This window comes from Schistocerca americana, chromosome X, assembly GCF_021461395.2.
Source record: "Schistocerca americana isolate TAMUIC-IGC-003095 chromosome X, iqSchAmer2.1, whole genome shotgun sequence".
In the NCBI taxonomy this organism is placed as follows: Eukaryota; Metazoa; Arthropoda; class Insecta; order Orthoptera; family Acrididae; genus Schistocerca; species Schistocerca americana.
Window position 1 is genome coordinate 710615386 of NC_060130.1, and position 21539 is coordinate 710636924.

General features: G+C 43.4%; 1 protein-coding gene across 2 annotated transcripts in view; it reads left to right on the forward strand.

Moving 5' to 3' along the window:
- LOC124555548 (MAM and LDL-receptor class A domain-containing protein 1-like) overlaps positions 1 to 21539 on the forward strand; it is a 399742-nt gene that overhangs the window by 215670 nt on the left and 162533 nt on the right. For both annotated transcript variants that reach the window (XM_047129504.1, XM_047129503.1), the window contains exon 7: positions 2107 to 2283. In XM_047129504.1, coding sequence (XP_046985460.1) covers positions 2107 to 2283 — 177 coding nt within the window. The remainder of the gene's footprint in view (positions 1 to 2106; positions 2284 to 21539) is intronic.

Below are 21539 nucleotides of genomic sequence, written 5' to 3' on the forward strand. Positions count from 1 at the left end.
AGCACTGCTTTGACGTAAAATTGTGTGTCCAGATACTATCATAACTCACCGTGGCAATGCGCCAAGACCCGGCGGCCACCCCTCGCAGCTCTTGAATGAGCAACTTTACCCATCGTGACTGAATATATGCAGATGCAGGCATTAACGCACAAGGTGTGGAAAAGTCCTCTTACACCGCTTTACAACAGGCCATACGAAACGTCGACTCTGCAGTTCGATGCCAGGACTATTTTAACATTTCAAAACCAGGACCCAACAATAGCACAGCAATGGAATTCCTGTCTCACTATCAAGATGCGCGGGTGGTTCATACTGGCACAGATGTGTCCAGCTGTAGTGACGGAGCTGGTAGTACCTATTGGGTATCCCGGAGCAAATGACAAAGCCTCTGCAAGCAGGATACACACTTCACTATTTTGACAACCGAGCTGATTGCCGTTTTGGAAGCCCTGCTATTCGCATCGACGACCACAGCAGACAGAATAATCATAATCTCTGACAATATGTCAGCTGTACAACTGATTATAAATCATCATAATAGTTGTACCAACCCCATAGTTGCAGCAATTGTCGACGTTGTGTTTCGGATGCAGCGGAACTATCACAACATCGTGATGGTATAGATGAAACGCCACTCCGGGATAACTGCAAATTTACAAGCAGATGTCCCAGAAAAGCAAGCATCTTTACATGGAGCTATTAAATATGATCACCTTACTCTCACAGATATGATACCCATGCTCAGAAAACAGTTACTATCGGACTGAGAAGAGGAATGGTCGAGGATATCTAAAATCAAAGACAGTCTCTACTTACTAATTCATTCCTCGATTGAAAGAGTACCATGGTTTAATAAGACACCAACATAGAAGAGCTTCACGACGGCTATAGCTGAAATTTAATCACTGAAGTTCAACACACACCACTATCTGCTCGACCTAAGCGCCTCCCCTCTTTGTGTTTGCGGAGAGGTAGTCGATCCAAACCATATGTTCCTGCAATGTACTCGGAACGCGTACCACATCAACGCGTTTACAAGTAATCTTCGGGCGGTTGGCCATCAGTTCCCAAGCAGCCTCCAAATCTTGTTAGCATCCAACGTATAAAATATTGTACGAGTTCGTTAATAGTGCCAATATCCAGATATAGCTCCGTGCGCTGCTAATCTATTGTTCTTGGTAAGTAGAGTGCCAGGAGAAGACCATAGCACAGTTAACTGACAGTATCGGCAGGTGCCACTCAGAAGGATGTGAACGCTCAGCGTATAAAACTATGTCACTATTTTCCTCCTATGTGTAAGTGTCTGAATACTGGTGTACCTCTATGTATGGCTGTAATACCCAGATCTGGTTATTATACACTGTTCTCATCTCCTGCCTAAACTTGCACAAATATTCAATTATCTATCCGTACCTTTTGAAACAATTGTTACACGACATACAAAAAATTATTGTTAATTTAGGTATACGGATTGAACTGGGAGCATTGCAAGTGCCTAACAATGGAGTTTTATCGTTTTTCATTGTGCTACCAGTACAGCTTTTTATAGCATACTACCTCTGTGTATCCTGTTACATTTTCGTCTTGTTTACTCGTTTCGGTAGACCGCAGCGTCCAACATCATTATCTTCTGTGGTTTCAGCTCTTGAGAAAGAATGGGCTGCCATTCCTCCAAAGACATTCAAACACCTCATTGAAAGTGTTTCCAGCAGAGTTCAAGTCGTCATGGTTGACTCACCCCTTATTAATGTTCAGTAACAGCTGTCCGGATACTTGTGATCAGATAGTGTACTTCAATGTATTATTAATGGTTAACGTTTGTCTTTGTTTTCTAATCAAAATGTCCAGCATAAGAGACAGCAGTAACGATTCATGATGCGCTGGTTATTAGATTTTTCATTTCACTTCGAAACACAACAGTTAACTTGTATTTAGACGTGACTACTTAATATCCAGATGTAATAATGTAGCTTGCTGTTTTAACATGTTTCTTACAGATTGACTAATGAACGATTTCAAAATGAGCTCGAGCTAAATGTATCTCAGGCGTATCTCACAAGAAATTCGTTCAAAGTTATGTTACTAAACAAACGTGTAATTTTGCAGGTTGTATTCGAGGCGCTAGCAAGGGAGCCGACAGACACGTACCGCCATTTCCGGGGCTACGTAGCTCTCGACAACGTCGCTCTGAAGCCAGGCACGGAATGCAGAGGGCACTGCTCATTCGAAGCAGGGTTCTGTGGCTGGACAAACGATGAAGAAGATGACTTTGACTGGACGCTGGTAACTATAGTAATCCACTACTTTCAAGCGCTTGCTACTTCGAATGTAAGTTCTCATTTCATGTTTAGGAACTTCTGACCTGAAGGTTCTACTTAATGTTTTTCCTTGTGCCTCCACATTTTTTCCTTATAGTATTTCTATCTGGCGGAGAATGGTTAGTTCGTGAAATATCTTTTCAAAAATCTTCAGACATAGAGGACTGAGAACTATATACATGCCTGGTTAATAGGAATCCCAGATCTCGAACCCCAAAAGTTATCGGACAACCGAAGCTTCTCACTGTTGAAGGACATGGAGAGTGTGTACATATCCTGCTGTTGGCAACGAAACAGAAGAATTAAATTTTCACTCTGCAGTGGAGTGTGCGCTGGTATGAAACTTCCTGGCAGATTAGAACTAAGACTCGAACTTGGAACGTTTGCCTTTCGTATGCAAGTGCTCTGCCGTCTGAGCTACCCAAGCACGACTCACAACAAACCCTCACACACCGGCCGGTGTGGCCGAGCGGTTCTAGGTGCTTCAAATGGTTCAAATGTCTCTGAGCACTATAGGACTTAACTTCTGAGGTCATCAGTCCCCTAGAACTTAGAACTACTTAAACCTAACTAACCTGAGGACATCACAGACATCCATGCCCGAGGCAGGATTCAAACCTGCGCTAGGCGCTTCAGTCTGGCACCGCGCGACCGCTCCGGTCGCAGGTTCGAATCCTGCCTCGGGCATGGATGTGTGTGCTGTCCTTAGGTTAGGTAGGTTTAAGTAGTTCTAAGTTCTAGGGGACTGATGACCTGATATGTTAAGTCCCATAGTGCTCAGAGCCATTTGAACCATTTGAAACCTTCACAGCTTTACTTCCGCCAGTATCTCATCTCCGACCTTCCAAACTTCACATAAGTTCTCCTGCGAAGCTTGAAGGACTAGCACTCCTGTCAGAGCGGGTGTGTGAGTAGGGATCGTGAGTCGTGCCTCAGTGTCGGTAGCCAACGAAAGGCAAAGGTCCCAAGTTCGAGTCTCTGTCCAGCACACAGTTTTAATCTGTCCGTGAGTTTCAACGAAACAGTAGGTTTCCACTAATTGTATAGATTTAAATCGCACCACCACTGAATATGAAAGACACCAAGTAAGATAATCATGTTTTCAGTGACTTAATATGATGGATGGGTCTTCTTTCTACCCACGTTTCTTCGTAGTCCCGGTTCGCTGGCTATTGCTAGGATGCCTACATGTCACTTCGTAACATTCAGCGTACTTGCAATACACATATTTCATAATCTGGTTCGTACCTTCTGTCGTTTTCCTCTATGGCTTGTTCGTTCTACCGCCTACTATAATGCACGACCAGGCGATCCAGTTAGCTTAGTAAGTTTTTCGCTGCTACATCTTCATCTATTGCGCCCACAAACGAATCACATATTTGCTATGTCTTGCAGATTTAGAGAATATACTTTCAAAGTCACTGTTTTCCATGTTCAGTTTTGGCTCCGGAATTGCTGTTCTCTCCTGAATCACATTTTTCGCTTTATAATATTCACTACATTTCTTTCAATTAATTATCTTCTGTATACTGATGGTTAAAGTAACAAGCTGCATAAATACCCAACATTAATTACTGTATAAAGAAAATTGCCATAAGGACTGATCACTTTTCCATATACTAGCATCAATTTAAGTATGAAAGCTCAAAATTTTGTAGAGATGACAACAACTTAGAATTTAATGTCCCATTAGTGTTAAGGTAGTGCAAAAATCGGTTAAGCTGAATTTAAGGAAGAAATCACAGTAATTTGGTTGAAAAACTATCGCGGCATTCGTCGGAAGTGATTTAAATATACCATGGAAAAGCAAGGAAGGAAGATCACGGTTTAACGCCGCGTCGACGAGGATATCATTCAAAACAGAGCACAAACTCGGACTGGGAAGGAAATTGGTCGTGTCCTTTGCAGAGCAATCATCCCAAGATTGGCTTTCGGCTGTGTAGGTAAGGAGAAGGCAAGGAGAATGAATTGCCTTCTTTAAGAAACCATCCTGGTATTCGCCTCGAATGACTAACGGAATCAACGAGAAACTTACACAGAACGGGGGATCTAACAAGGGAATGGTCCAGCCTGACAGTCGAAACATACCCTGAAATTTTTCACACAGCAAGAATACAGCAAAATAAATGCACTGTCAAAATTTTACTCGCTAAGGTGCACTGCAAGTATTTTTTAAGAAATGTTTAAGTTACTAATTTTTTCCGCACGAAGAACCACTTATAACAGCAGTTTGTAGTCTTTCTTGACTAGCGCGGAATCGGCGAATAAGCAGACGCAGTCGTGACAAGAGACTCGTATATACACGCGTATACACACGAAATTATAGCATTTAAACCGTACAAAAGTGTTTCAAATCATTGATTTTTTGAAAGATTGCAGGTCATATAGACAGCTAAACTGTTGCAAATGTAATTGTTACACAAGTGACTAGCAGAGGAAAGAAAATCAAGGCAGTGTGTGATGTTACATTACAGACGACTTCCGTCAATCGGGACTTGAATTTGTTGACTTGCAATACTTTACAACGATTCCTACAGCATGGTTTTTATGATAGGTTTTTAATACTTTATTTTATTCCCTAGCCGTCACAAAAATGTGAAGTGTCTATTGCATGAACAATTGCGTCAGAGAAACTGAAACTATCACCTGAAATTCACTTGAAAAATTACATTGCGTTGCGCCGTGTTATCTGTTTACCGATCAATGCTAGGCGACTGCCGTGTTGCGCGTGCGCAGTCTGCATCAACTGCGGTAAGGGTGTAGATTTCTCCAGCCGCCTGTTGAGTTACGAGTATGACAGTTTTCAACATTTTTTAAATACCTGTAGCGTGTCTTAGCAGTTAAAATTTTGACATTGGGTTTTTTTTTCGGTGTATTCTTCCTGTATAATTTCAGGGTAAGTTTCGACATGTCGGAACGGACCGTTCCTTTGTAAGAGTCGATCTCCGTTCATTGAAAATTGCATGGCTTAGCCATAGTGTCACTATGCGTGCTTCATATCTTTACAATTCCAAGAAATTTCGAATAATGTGGATCTTATTTTCAACTAATTCCGTTAGTTTTTCGAGAATTTATGAAGACATACGATTAGGTGAACATATTTGTAGAGGTTCTTGTGTAAATTACGTATCTCATAATCGCTTATGGAGCTTAACTAGGCGTAAATGTGTTGTTATAAGGGTCTTCAATGTCGCTTTGACTCGCGAGACAGGTAATTTCTCACTGTTCCTGCGCCACCGAAACTGAATGTCGTTCCTACCTGCAAGCACTCAGATAACGCCTGATACGAACAAGAGATCAGATTTCTATCTACTTAACAGACCACTGGTTCTTCGGCTGCTAAAAACGACTGGGGGGCAGTCACATTCACTAAATATCTCAGAATATTCGTAAAGAGCGACTTAAAGTGGAACGGTCACATAAAACTAACAGTAGGTAAGGCAGAGCCAACGCTTGGAGTCATTGGAAGAATCCTCATAAAGTATCCACCCGCGAAGGAAGTAGCTCACAAAACTCTCGTTCGACTGATAACTTAGTATTGCTCATCCGTCTCGGATTCTTACCAAATAGGTTTGACAGTGGCGACAAAGAAGATATAAAGAAGAAAAGCGCGTTTCGTCACAGTTTCGTTTAGTAAGTGCGAAAGTGCAACAGAGATGCTCATCTGGCACCCGAGGCATACGCTGCACGGAAGGCGTTGTGCCTCACGATATGGTTTACTGTCAAAATTCTGAGAGGATACATTCCTAGAAGACTCAGCCAATAAATTGCTACCTCTTACGTGCATCTTCCAAAAATAGACACTGACGTAAAATTACATGGTCCACTCACATTAATGTTACCACCTGTCAAAAGCCTGACTAACAACCTTTTGCAGCAGGAATGCGCAGGATGAGAGTCACTGAGATTCCGGGAAGTACCGACAGGGATATGGAGCCACGCTGACTCTAGTGGTGTGGCCAGATGTGCTAGGTTTCTCGGCTGAGGATTCATGGCCGGCCGGAGTGGCCGAGCGGTTCTAGGTGCTTCAGTCTGGAAACGCGCGATCGCTACGGTCGCAGGTTCGAATCCTGCCTCGGGCATGGATGCGTGTGGTGTCCTTAGGTTAGTTAGGTTTAAGTAGTTCTAAGTTCTATGGGACTGATGACCTCAGAAGTTAAGTCTCATAGTGCTCAGAGCCATTTGAACCTTTTTGAACAGTGTTTCAATCCGGGGAGTACGGTAAACTCACCCTGGAGCTCTTCGGACCACACATGTACACAGCGAGGTATGTGACACATTGCAGTGTCCTGCTAACAGATGCCATCCTGCCGAGGAAAAACAAACTGCCTGTAGAGGTGGATATGGTCCCCACGTATAAAACTATGCTTTTGTTGATCCATTGTGCCTTTCAGAATGACGACATACGCCAGAGAATGATACGAAAACATTCCCCAGAACATAACGCTGCCTCCTCCGGCCTGAACCCTTGCGACAATTACTGTACGACCATATGTACCAACGGGCATATGTCTGTTGGAACATAAAACGTGATTCATCTGAAAAGGACTCAGTGGACGTCCAGCTGCGGTAGTGGCGTCCAAATTCCACCCTTCGTCGCTGTTGAACAAGTTAGCAAGGCTGAATGAACCAGACGCCTGCTGCAGAGGCCTCCGGACACAGCAACGGCGCTGATCGGTCATTGAGGATGCAGTGTTGGTAGCCTCTTGGTTCATCTGGCGGTCAGTTGCTCAATAGCTGCACTTCTATTCGCCCGTACACATCTCTGCAGCCGTCATTCACCCTTATCTGCTACGGGCCGTGGTGTACCACTTTTGCCTCGGCGCCTGTTTTGGATAGCGCTATTTTGCCATGCATGGTATATTTACCACGGCAGCATGCGAACAGTTTACGAACTTAGCCGTCCGAAAATGCTTCCAACCTTGCCCCGAAAGCCAATGATCTTGTTCTTTAGGATGTTAGATAAATCACTCCGTTTCCGCATTACGACAACGACTACACTGTTTTCCGCATTCCCCCGACACGCTTCATGTACCCTCCACCGCTACCATCGACCGTCTGTAAGTGCTTATCGCACGTTGACGTCGAACACAGACGGTGGTCACATTAATGTGATTGAACCTGTAGAAAGAATCGAGGTCATACAAAGTATGGCCAACAATCATTCTTTTTGCGCACTATTGCCGGCCGAAGTGGCCGTGCGGTTAAAGGCGCTGCAGTCTGGAACTGCAAGACCGCTACGGTCGCAGGTTCGCATCCTGCCTCGGGCATGGATGTTTGTGATGTCCTTAGGTTAGTTAGGTTTAACTAGTTCTAAGTTCTAGGGGACTAATGACCTCAGCAGTTGAGTCCCATAGTGCTCAGAGCCATTTGAACCATTTTTTGCGCACTATTCTCAGCTAGTACAAGAGAGGGGGGAAGTGACAGTGGTTCACAAGGTGCCTGCCGCCACACTCCACTAGTTAGTTGTTGGTTGCGGAGTATCAACGCAAATGTAGGTGTAGAAAGTGTGATCTCTGATGCCACCTTGGAACCTAGGATCGTGTTGAGCCTCTAAGTACTGAACCGCTCGACCTCCATTTTCCTGTGTATGCACTTTTTTCCGATGAAAATATGTCTCACCAGAAACGAAATGTTTACTAGGCTCAGTAGTCACGCGTTGACCGATGACAATCCCCAGGCTACAGTGGAGAAGAATCATGAACACCGATCTGTAGTGAGGTGGCGTTGTGGTAAAACAATGGACTGAAGGGGACGGCTTTTCAAATCACCGTCTAGTCACCTACATTTAGGTTCTCGGAGATTACCTAAAATCGCTTATGGTGAGTCCAGAGATGGTTGCAATGAAAGGGCAGAGCCGATTTTCTTCCCTGTCCTCCCACAGACCGAGCTTGTGCTCTGTCTCTAATGACCCTGTCGTCGACGGCACGTTAAATTTTAATATTCTTTTTCCTTGCAATGAACATCTGGACGGGAATAATCAGTGAATGGCTAACAGATACCTATCTGATCAAGTCTACACTGTTTCTGAGGAACCAGTTCCCCATATTTTTGGAATATAACGTAACACCTTGTGAAAGCTGGAAGATAAATAAAAATATTAGAATAGTATGTCTGTTTAGATTTTTAATAATATAATTAAAAGAAATTTGAATTTGAGTTTCCTCATTTTCACTTTGAGCATTAGACTCACATTCTGCCCACTGTTCTCCATATAAAAATGATATATTTAAGCCTCTTCATCATTACTGGGCGTTTATGTCATTACCACGGAAACACACTATACATGTAACTCAATGCAAAAAGCCTCCATGTCGTGTTCCGAAACAATTGTGATATTGCATTGTTTACAGAACTTTCTTTTTTCCCAATGCCTATTCCGAAACAGTTCTATTATTACATAATTTACAGAACATCTTTTTTCCTATTCTTTCAACCATACTTTTAATACGCCATTAGGCTCTTCTCTGGTGTCTTCTTGACTGCATTCTGTTTTTCTACATGTATTAAACAAGAAAAGAATGACCAACAAACATGGGTTCTGAAATGCATTCCTTACGAGCTATGAGCACTTGTTTAGTAGAAGAGATGTGTTTCACAGTAGTGAAGAGGAAAAGTTCTTATAACTATTAAAGTATGTACTTTACAGCCTTTGTTTATTGCACTTTTTTTTCGTCCGTGCTACCACCTCTCAAAACATGGAAACCAAAGTGCTTGCACTAGAAGAGAATTGTTTCACAGTGTACAGAAGTGTTCATAGCTCTTAAAGTATGTACTTTAGAGCCCATGTTTACTACACATTTTTTTCTTGTGTTGGTCTATACCACCACCCCTGAAATCTTGTCGATTGAGTTTTGGTCACCCTATTTGTCCTGTGGATCACGACTTTTGAATCATCCTGTATAATACCAATGGGCAATGGATTGAAAATGACATTCACAGATTATTTGTGGATTACAAATTTAGAAAAAATGAGAAAAGTAATTCTACTCATCTTGAAGATAAAGAAATTAGTAATTACAGATATTGCACAACCGATATCCTACATAACTTTTGTCTCAAAGTTTATTAAAGCGAGGAACTTCGGCAGTGGTTAAGGCAGAATGAACGTGCTGTCAGTACTTTCTATACAATGGATCTTTTTAGCAGACCCAGTATTAGATGCCAAACACCAAAAATAGCAACCAATGAATTTAAAGTAACAAACAGAGACACCCTGTACAAGAATATGTTCTCAAATACAGAACAAATTTAAGAAGCAAGTAATGACCTACATTTCTCTTTCTATCAAGATGCGTTAAAGAAACAAACAGTAAGAAATCGTAGCTTTCTAGGCAACACCGAAAGCTGTGATGTGAAGGAACCACAAGTTATTGCAGAGTCTCATTCAAATTAGTCATCAACATCTTTGGCTGGTCTGGGTGCTCCTCTGTCATCAGCTACACTTGAGGATCTTCAGTGTTCAACATATCTAAGATAAGCGCGTTTCACGTCATCACCATTCCAAAAATCAAAAAGACGACCTCTAATTGAGGTCAAAAAGATTTCCACGGCCATCACGTTTACTCCTTATAAATTCGAACTGGCGGAAGCTAAAAAAGTTACAAAAGCCAGGGAAGTTGGACAGCGAACACGAAAGTAGCCATCAACGGTGACGTAGATCAGCAGTAGTGCCTTCTAGAAGAAGAAAGCAGCTCGTCAAAAAGCGTCTAAGTTTCTAGAAAAATTTCAAACAATCGAGTGCTAAAGACGAAACAGCGTGTCTTCTGGAAAATTTGAATTAGAGCTTCTCCCGTGCATTTCCTCATCAAAAACGCTGATACTTTTTGCTCAGTATGAACCTGTGTTGGCGGTGAATATAAGCTCTGAATATAAGGTTTTTGTAATAACTTTTAATATTTTGTAAGAGTAAGATGTAAAATGTGCAAAACAGTATAAATTAAATATTACATAATTAAATTTTAACTCTGCAGCGGAGTGTGCACTGATATAAAACTTCCTGGCCGATTAAAACTGTGTGCCGGTCCGAGACATGAAATCTGAACCTTTGCCTCTCACAGGTTCGCAAGAGAGCTTCTGTGAAGATTGGAAGGTAGGGGTCGACATACTGCCGGAAATAAAGCTGTGAGTTGTGCTCGGGTAGCTCAGTCACTCAGTCGGTAGAGCACTTGCTGGTAAAAGATAAAGATCCCGAGTTCGAATCTCGGTCCGACTGACAGCTTTAGTCTGCTAGGAAGTTTAAATATTACATGCTTGTAAAACATTATTTCTTACTGTTTTATATATTTTTTAAATCAGAAACAATATCTGGGTCAGTTTTGGGCCTTTCGAAATGTCCTTTTCAACTATTTCCATTTTTTCAGTGGGTAATTCGACTACTTCCTTTTCCATGTGTGCATTATACACTATTTTAGTATTATTGCAATTACTATTCACATCAACATTCAAACTTGATCTATTACGCTCCTCTTAAAGGAGTTTATCTGCACTAGAAGCAAAGAGTACAATGTTATCGGCAAAACGAAGGTAGTTTAAATATACTACATCTACATTTATACTCCGCAAGCCACCCAACGGTGTGTGGCGGAGGGCACTTTACGTGCCACTGTCATTACCTCCCTTTCCTGTTCCAGTCGCGTATGGTTCGCGGGAAGAACGACTGTCTGAAAGCCTCCGTGCGCGCTCTAATCTCTCTAATTTTGCATTCGTGATCTCCTCGGGACGTATAAGTAGGGGGAAGCAATATATTCGATACCTCATCCAGAAACGCACCCTCTCGAAACCTGGCGAGCAATCTACACCGCGATGCAGAGCGCCTCTCTTGCAGAGTCTGCCACTTGAGTTTATTAAACATCTCCGTAACGCTATCACGGTTACCAAATAACCCTGTGACGAAACGCGCCGCTCTTCTTTGGATCTTCTCTATCTCCTCCGTCAAACCGATCTGGTACGGATCCCACACTGATGAGCAATACTCAAGTATAGGTCGAACGAGTGTTTTGTAAGCCACCTCCTTTGTTGATGGACTACATTTTCTAAGCACTCTCCCAATGAATCTCAACCTGGTACCCGCCTTACCAACAATTAATTTTATATGATTATTCCACTTCAAATCGTTCCGCACGCATACTCACAGATATTTTACAGAAGTAACTGCTACCAGTGTTTGTTCCGCTATCATATAATCATACAATAAAGGATCCTTCTTTCTATGTATTCGCAATACATTACATTTGTCTATGTTAAGGGACAGTTGCCACTCCCTGCACCAAGTGCCTATCCGCTGCAGATCTTCCTGCATTTCGCTACAATTTTCTAATGCTGCAACTTCTCTGTATACTACAGCATCATCCGCGAAAAGCCGCATGGAACTTCCGACACTATCTACTAGGTCATTTATATATATTGTGAAAAGCAATGGTCCCATAATACCCCCCTGTGGCACGCCAGAGGTTACTTTAACGTCTGTAGACGTCTCTCCATTAATAACAACATGCTGTGTTCTGTTTGCTAAAAACTCTTCAATCCAGCCACACAGCTGGTCTGATATTCCGTAGGCTCTTACTTTGTTTATCAGGCGACAGTGCGGAACTGTATCGAACGCCTTCCGGAAGTCAAGAAAAATAGCATCTACCTGGGAGCCTGTATCTAATATTTTCTGGGTCTCATGAACAAATAAAGCGAGTTGGGTCTCACACGATCGCTGTTTCCGGAATCCATGTTGATTCCTACATAGTAGATTCTGGGTTTCCAAAATCGACATGATACTCGAGCAAAAAACATGTTCTAAAATTCTACAACAGATCGACGTCAGAGATATAGGTCTATAGTTTTGCGCATCTGCTCGACGACCCTTCTTGAAGACTGGGACCACCTGTGCTCTTTTCCAATCATTTGGAACCCTCCGTTTCTCTAGAGACTTGCGGTACACGGCTGTTAGAAGGGGAGCAAGTTCGTTCGCGTACTCTGTGTAGAATCGAATTGGTATCCCGTCAGGTCCAGTGGACTTTCCTCTATTGAGTGATTCCAGTTGCTTTTCTATTCCTTGGACACTTATTTCGATGTCAGCCATTTTTTCGTTTATGCGAGGATTTAGAGAAGGAACTGCAGTGCGGTCTTCCTCTGTGAAACAGCTTTGGAAAAAGGTGTTTAGTATTTCAGCTTTACGCGTGTCATCCTCTGTTTCAATGCCATCATCATCCCGGAGTGTCTGGATATGCTGTTTCGAGCCACTTACTGATTTAACGTAAAACCAGAACTTCCTAGGATTTTCTGTCAAGTCGGTACATAGAATTTTACTTTCGAATTCACTGCACGCTTCACGCATAGCCCTCCTTACGCTAACTTTGACATCGTTCAGCTTCTGTTTGTCTGAGAGGTTTTGGCTGCGTTAGCACTTGGAATGAAGCTCTCTTTGCTTTCGCAGTAGTTTCCTAACTTTGTTGTTGTACCACGGTGGGTTTTTCCCGTCCCTCACAGTTTTACTCGGCACGTACCTGTCTAAAACGCATTTTACGATTGCCTTGAACTTTTTCCATAAACACTCAACATTGTCAGTGTCGGAACAGAAATTTTCGTTTTGATCTGTTAGGTAGTCTGAAATCTGCCTTCTATTACTCTTGCTAAACAGATAAACCTTCCTCCCTTTCTTTATATTCCTATTAACTTCCATATTCAGGGATGCTGCAACGGCCTTATGATCACTGAATCCCTGTTCTGCACTTACAGAGTCTAAAAGTTAGGGTCTGTTTGTTATCAGTAGGTCCAAGATATTATCTCCACGAGTCGGTTCTCAGTTTAATTGCTCGAGGTAATTTTCGGATAGTGCACTCAGTATAATGTCACTCGATGCTCTGTCCCTACCACCCGTCCTAAACATCTGAGTGTCCCAGTCTATATCTGGTAAATTGAAATCTCCACCTAAGACTATAACATGCTGAGAAAATTTATGTGAAATGTATTCCAAATTTTCTCTCAGTTGTTCTGCCACTAATGCTGCTGAGTCGGGAGGTCGGTAAAAGGAGCCAATTATTAACCTAGCTAGGTTGTTGAGTGTAACGTCCACCCATAATAATTCACAGGAACTATCCACTTCTACTTCACTACAGGATAAACTACTACTAACAGCGACGAACACTCCACCACCGGTTACATGCAATCTATCCTTTCTAAACACCGTCTGTACCTTTGTAAAAATTTCGGCAGAATTTATCTCTGGCTTAAGCCAGCTTTCTGTACCTATAACGATTTCAGCTTCGGTGCTTTCTATCAGCGCTTGAAGTTCTGGTACTTAACCAACGCAGCTTCGACAGTTGACAATTACAATACCGATTGCTGCTTGGTCCCCGCATGTCCTGACTTTGCCCCGCACCCGTTGAGGCTGTTGCCCTTTCTGTACTTGCCCAAGGCCATCTAACCTAAAAAACCGTCCAGCCCACGCCACACGACCCCTGCTACCCGTGTAGCCACTTGTTGCGTGTAGTGGACTCCTGACCTATCCAGCGGAACCCGAAACCCCACCACCCTATGGCGCAAGTCGAGGAATCTGCAGCCCACACGGTCGCAGAACCGTCTCAGCCTCTGATTCAGACCCTCCACTCGGCTCTGTACCAAAGGTCCGCAGTCAGTCCTGTCGACGATGCTGCAGATGGTGAGCTCTGCTTTCATCCCGCTAGCGAGACTGGCAGTCTTCACCAAATCAGATAGCCGCCGGAAGCCAGAGAGGATTTCCTCCGATCCATAGCGACACACATCATTGGTGCAGACATCAGCGACCACCTGCAGATGGGTGCACCTTGTACCCTTCATGGCATCCGGAAGGACCCTTTCCACATCTGGAATGACTCCCCCCGGTATGCACACGGAGTGCACATTGGTTCTCTTCCCCTCTCTTGCTGCCATTTCCCTAAGGGGCCCCATTATGCGCCTGATGTTGGAGCTCCCAACTACCAGTAAGCCCACCCTCTGCGACCGCCCGGATCTTGCAGACTGAGGGGCAACCTCTGGAACAGGACAAGCAGCCATGTCAGGCCGAAGATCAGTATCAGCCTGAGACAGAGCCTGAAACCGGTTCGTCAGACAAACTGGAGAGGCCTTCCGTTCAGCCCTCCGGAATGTCTTTCGCCCCCTGCCACACCTTGAGACGACCTCCCACTCTACCACAGGTGAGGGATCAGCCTCAATGCGTGCAGTATCCCGGGCAACCACAGTCGTAGTCCGATCGGGGGATGCGTGGGACGAGCTGGCCGTCCCCGACAAACCCCCATCCGGACCCCCACAGTGATGCCCATTGGCAACAGCCTCAAGCTGAGTGACCGAAGCCAACACTGCCTGAAGCTGGGAGCGAAGGGATAACAACTCAGCCTGCATCCGAACACAGCAGTTGCAGTCCCTATCCATGCTAAAAACTGTTTTGCAAAGAACGTCTGAACTAATCTACAGAGAGCGCAAACAAATCGACAAAATTTAAACGGTTATTAAAATACAAGATTGCCTAGTAAATGCAGTAATGCTGCTACTTGCGCACTGCTGACACTGCTCGGCGGCGGAAGGAGACTACGCGAATTTACACTATTCAGGTACTAAAACGCGATGCTACAACTCTCAAATACTATAATACGCCCGAAATTTATGAATTAAACAATGCAAGTACCAAAAACACGCAAAGAAATTAAGAATTAAACTATGTAACAAATGAGTGAGCTAGGAGTATACGACTTGCTGCTGCAGCTGCTTATCCAACGGCGGCAGGGAGCACACTGACTGTGACCAACCGACACTGGCCGTTCAAAACTAATGAGTCAAAGCATTATGACCACCACAAGGAGAGTATACAGGGTGGCCAGGAACATCTGAGAAGCATGTAAGGGTGTTGCATGAGAGGTTGTGCTACCAAATAATTTTTAAGGAAAAAATTCGATAAGTTGCGTTGTTTCCTAGTTATTTAGCATTGAAGTTTGACAATAAGGTCGTTGCGCGCGCAAATTCAAGCACTTGCACGCGATAAATGCGGTAATTCACAGACATCTGCGGGGCCCTGAGTTACCACTTGTTGAAATGCTCATTACCAATCAAATTGTGTCATTTTAGGAAGTGATAAATTTAAGGAAGGTGAGGAAAAGTTACGTTTGTTCGGTTTGAGGAAACCAAACGAAGAACACGTTTGGCGACACCGCCGCTGACAGGCTACTTGAATTTGCGCACACAACTACCTGACTAAAGTCGATGCTAAATAACTCGGGAACAGCGAAACGTGTCGAATTTTATTATTTCCTAGTACAGCCTCACCTGCAACACCCTAACAAGCTTTTCAGACTGTTCCTGATCACCCTGCATAAAGGGAGCAGGGATATATGGAGAATCATTCTACTGAGCAGCAAATGGGAAAAAAAACTGACAAAAGAGACTCTGACAAAGGAAAGATTCATATTTAAAGGACAGCAGTCAGTCGCAAAATATCGCAACTTATTGTAGATCTGGATTCCTACTGTAACAGAGTCATCATCAGTGCATTACCTGAAGAGTCGTACGGGTAACAAAGAACATGTCAGAGCATGAACTTGTTACAAACGACACCAACCTTTACGTATCAGAAACAAAAACGTTTTGTTTCTGCCATATAAAGGCCTTTGCGGCCGTCAGGAAAATAGGCATCTCGAGGTCATCTCACCGTCTTACAGCGTTGCCAATTAGCGATAATTTCAAGTGTTAGTAAAAATTCCGAAAACTATTAGAGATCTCTATTTTTAGTCTGCAATATGACGCAGTACTTCCCAAATGTAAATTTTTGCCAGCTGCTACGAAAAAAAAAAAAATAAAATAAAACCAACGGTACAAAAAGTTTTGAAGAAAAATATTTTTTACTTCAACCTGTGGATGAAACATAACTACTGACATAGCTGTTCTGAAAAAAATATGAACATTCTGAAAGTTTATAGTCGCATGTGACACATATTTTATCGTAAAAACGTAAAAATATTCCGAGATAAAAAGTAAAATACCATCGAAAAATGTCGTCACTGATGAATTTGCCTTCTGTTGGACGTTGTAAAAACTTCCAGCAAGAAATATGTTAAAAAGAAACATTAATTTTGGTAACATCTTGGACGTTATTATCGTGTCGTGTCACCTATTAACGCATTTTATTTACAAGAGGCTCCATGCACGGCAATGCGCGAGTACTTGTATGCCGCAGCCAGGATTTTTGTTCCGACAGCTCGCCTTGATAGGACCGAGAATATTCCCCACCTCCAGAAAATGTTTCGTTTGCAGATCTTACTGCCTCTTCGTCACTGCACCCATCACCCAAATCGCCGATATACCCTATACAAATGTATCTGTAGGTACTTTCAGGCCACCAATTCCGCTGAGGTCGAGCAAATATATTTCTGTGTATGGTTTTGTGAAACCAAAGTCTCATAGAAGTATACTACAAGATTGTTGTCTTCAGCAAACAATAAGTGCATTGAAACTTCCTGGGAGATTAAAACTGTGTGCCGGACCGAGACTCGAACTCGGGACCTCTGCCTTTCGCGTGCAACTGCTCTAACAACTGAGCTACCCAAGCACGACTGACGACCCCTCCTCACAGTTTTGATTTCGCCAGTACCTCGTCTCCTACCTTCCAAACGTCGCAGAAGCTCTCCTGCATACCTCGTAGAAGGTAGAAGACGAGGTACTGGCGGAATTAAAGCTGTGAGGACGGGTCGTGAGTCGTGCTTGGGTAGTTCAGTTGGTAGAGCACTTGCCCGCGAAAAGCAAAGGTCCCGAGTTCGAGTCTCGATCCGGCACACAGTTTTAATCCGCCAGGAAGTTTCATATGAGCGCACACTCCGCTGCAGAGTGAAAATAAGCGCATTGCATAGAAAACTTCGTTCTTGCAGCTGCAATGTCTCTGCATTCCATTAAATATTTTTGTCCACTATTACACTTTCTGAATCAAAAACCAAGTGAGTGTAAAATTTTTTGTCCGGATCGCCCTGTATTTTTCTAGTCGTCGGATACTCTCTTCGGTCGTGGTATCTAAGTACAGTTCTCCACACTAATTTTTTGTGAAAATCGTCAATTTCCGTAGATTTCCGTTTTCACTTACATCCCTTTCTACGAGAATCAAGACACATGCTTACATCTAGATTCTCACGACGTAACTGCACTCTTAACAGCGCTTAGCAACTGCGCACTGCAGGGAGCGGGTGTGACCTTCAGGCGTCTTAATTTCGCGACGGCCACTCTAGTGTCATTTGTCACAATTTTATGCTGCTTCCGGAAGGTTGTTGTAGGTGGATGCTTTGCTGTGGTGCGTCTGGTCACGATGTATGGTCTTGCGGGCTTTCAAAAATGGTTCAAATGGCTCTGAGCACTATGGGACTTAACTGCTGTGGTCATCAGTCCCCTAGAACTACTTAAACCTAACTAACCTAAGGACATCACACACATCCATGCCCGAGGCAGGATTCGAACCTGCGACCGTAGCGGTCGCGCGGTTCCAGGCTGTAGCGCCTAGAACCGCTCGGCCACTCCGGCCGGCCGCGGGCTTTCAAATAAAATGATGTGGTGTGGTGGCCCTCAACTACATACCCTCCGATTCAGAGTTGAAATATTGAAAGTTTTGGCTGGTTTCGTTGTCTAGGGGCTGGGATACGTAGTTGCCGCATCACAAGCCAAATACTGCTGAGTTTACGGTATACAATATGAATATACACAAGAATCGAATGGTCGAAGGTTCCTATCACTCGGCAATTGCGAATTTTGAACGTAACATAAACATTTATACATGAAAAATTGTAATTAAATAAATTCTGCAGGTACTATTTTAACGACTTTAAATGATGAGTACGATAGCATCTTTAAGAATGCCCTTTATTACTGTAAAACACTTATTGGTGTCGATGGTCCAGCAATTAAATAAAATATAAGTTGAATAACAGGGAAACAGTAGATTCCTACTTCATGTAGTTATGAGCAACAACATAGCTCGCGAGATATTCACTTCTAAACGCATACTACGTCGTCACTGCAGAAGCCACGAAAATCTCACAAGTTCACAAGTCGGCACTACGGAATATTTCTATCTCTCGCGACCACGTGCAAACTGCTCCACTCTCGAAGTCTTTCCCGCGACTTTGCGTCCGTTGCGCCATACTGTCCAGGACTCTCCGTGCAGCACCTTTCGTGTCCTGTCCCGTACTCCCCAACTTCCATACAGTCTCCCCATTAACGAGCGCTGTGATTGGCTAGAGCGCCCCCGCCATTTCTTCAAGCCAACGCGCACTCACAAAAATAATGAAACACATTCGAAATACTGGATTTACATTTAAATAACCTCAAATTAAATAAATATTCCTATGGCTAGACCATAAACACACTCGAACACAAATCATAAAATACATAAACAAATTAAATAAACACATGTCAAAGGAATAGAACAGTAGTAAGCCAGTAGCCGAATGTCTCTGTGCTTTCTAAGACACAGTAAATAATTGACCAATTTCTTCATGAATAGTATATATCGGATATAAACAAAGATATAGACGAATAAATATATTTATAAGCATGTTGCTACCGTTTTTTTCTTGTAACTGTGGAGTACTTATGGCCTGACGCGATCGATAGTAATCGGCCACTTTGACCTCCAATAACGCATGTACTATTCAAGTTACATGCCTGTAATTTATACCAATTTAGGTTTACACTAACAGCTTTCTAAAGACATGTCAATCGACAAAATCGGATGAACCGTTTAGATGTTGGAAATTCGTTGCTGGGTGTTAATTGTACAATTTATCGTCAGACACTAAACTTTAAACTAATAAAGATATTGAAAATCTGATTACACCATCAGAATCGTCGTGCAAATAATGGTAGCGTACATGTTTCTTTTTGAGGAATCATTATTAATCTGGTTACTATTCATTTCTAGTCTATACGAACTGTGAAATGTCTGCCATTAAGGTTTCACGCCGCGGCTTGCCGAACGGCCCGAGCTGTGGCCGCCAACTCTGAACTTAAATATTTCCAGGGCGCCACAACTCGCCCGTTATCTCACAGCCTGTTCTTGGTCGTCTCTCGGCCGTGTGGCTGACATTTTAGCGGTCCCGGCGGAGGTGCGAGTCCTCCCTCGGGCATGGTGTATGTGTGTGTGTTTGTCCTTAGGATAATTTAGATTAAGTAGTGTGTAAGCTTAGGGACTGATGAACTTAGCAGTTAAGTCCCATAAGATTTCACACATTTTTTTGATATTTTAACTGTCAGCAAGTACAACTTGTACCGCAGTTCCACAGTTCATATAATGTTGTAGACTGGTGTATTACCAAATTCTTTCATATTCTGGTCTGTAAATTTTCGTCTAATGGCACACACGTAGAGGATGTGGTTCGGGGGCCGCTTGCCCCACATTCATAAGTTTTTGATACGTACAGTAGCTGATAACTGAACCATGTCCCGACAGTTAGTGTATAGCTCCTATGGTCGGGAGGAAATATGATATTCTTGACCTTTTTTGTGTTAGGGAGCGTCTGGTATGTCTTCCTCGCTCTTTCTGTCCTGTACCAGATTTAGTACCATTCTCTATTAAAGCATGCCTTTACTTCCTTATTGGAATGGATCTTGTGCCCACTATCCTCTTTGCCTGATCATATTCGTATACAGGGTGTTACAAAAAAGTACGGCCAAACTTTCAGGAAACATTCCTCACACACAAATAAAGAAAAGATGTTATGTGGAGATGTGTCCGGAAACGCTTAATTTCCATGTTAGAGCTCATTTTAGTTTCGTCAGTATGTACTGTACTTCCTCGACTCACCGCCAGTTGGCCCAATTGAAGGAAGGTAATGTTGACTTCGGTGCTTGTGTTGACATGCGACTCATTGCTCTACAGTACTAGCATCAAGCACATCAGTACGTAGCATCAACAGGTTAGTGTTCATCACGAACGTGGTTTTGCAGTCAGTGCAATGTTTACAAATGCGGAGTTGGCAGATGCCCATTTGATGTATAGATTAGCACGGGGCAATAGCCGTGGCGCGGTACGTTTGTATCGAGACAGATTTCCAGAACGAAGGTGTCCAGACAGGAAGACGTTCGAAGCAATTGATCGGCGTCTTAGGGTGCACGGAACATTCCAGCCTGTGACTTGCGACTGGGGAAGACCTATAACGACGAGGACACCTGCAATGGACGAGGCAATTCGTCGTGCAGTTGACGATAACCCTAACGTCAGCGTCAGAGAAGTTGCTGCTGTACAAGGTAACGTTGACCACGTCATTGTATGGAGAGTGCTACAGGAGAACCAGTTGTTTCCGTACCATGTACAGCGTGTGCAGGCACTATCAGCAGCTGATTGGCCTCCACGGGTACACTTCTGCGAATGGTTCATCCAACAATGTGTCAATCCTCATTTCAGTGCAAATGCTCTCCTTATGGACGAGGCTTCATTCCAACGTGATCAAATTGTAAATTTTCACGATCAACATGTGTGGGCTGACGAGAATCCGCACGCAATTGTGCAATCACGTGATCAACACAGATTTTCTGTGAACGTTTGGGCAAGCATTGTTGGTGACGTCTTGATTGGGCCCCATGTTCTTCCACCTACGCTCAATGGAGCACGTTATCATGATTTCATACGGGATACTCTACCTGTGCTGCTAGAACATGTGCCTTTACAAGTACGACACAACATGTGGTTCATGCATGATGGAGCTCCTGCACATTTCAGTCGAAGTGTTCGTACGCTTCTCAACAACAGATTCGGTGACCGATGGATTGGTAGAGGCGGACCAATTCCATGGCCTCCACACTCTCCTGACCTCAACCCTCTTGACTTTCATTTATGGGGGCATTTGAAAGCTCTTGTCTACGCAACCCCGGTACCAAATGTAGAGACTCTTCGTGTTCGTATTGTGGACGGCTGTGATACAATACACCATTCTCCAGGGCTGCATTAGCGCATCAGGGATTCCATGCGACGGAGGGTGGATGCATGTATCCTCGCTAACGGAGGACATTTTGAACATTTCCTGTAACAAAGTGTTTGAAGTACGCTGGTACGTTCTGTTGCTGTGTGTTTCCATTCCATTATTAATGTGATTTGAAGAGAAGTAATAAAATGAGCTCTAACATGGAAAGTAAGCGTTTCCGGACACATGCCCACATAACATATTTTCTTTCTTTGTGTGTGAGGAATGTTTCCTGAAAGTTTGGCCGTACCTTTTTGTAACACCC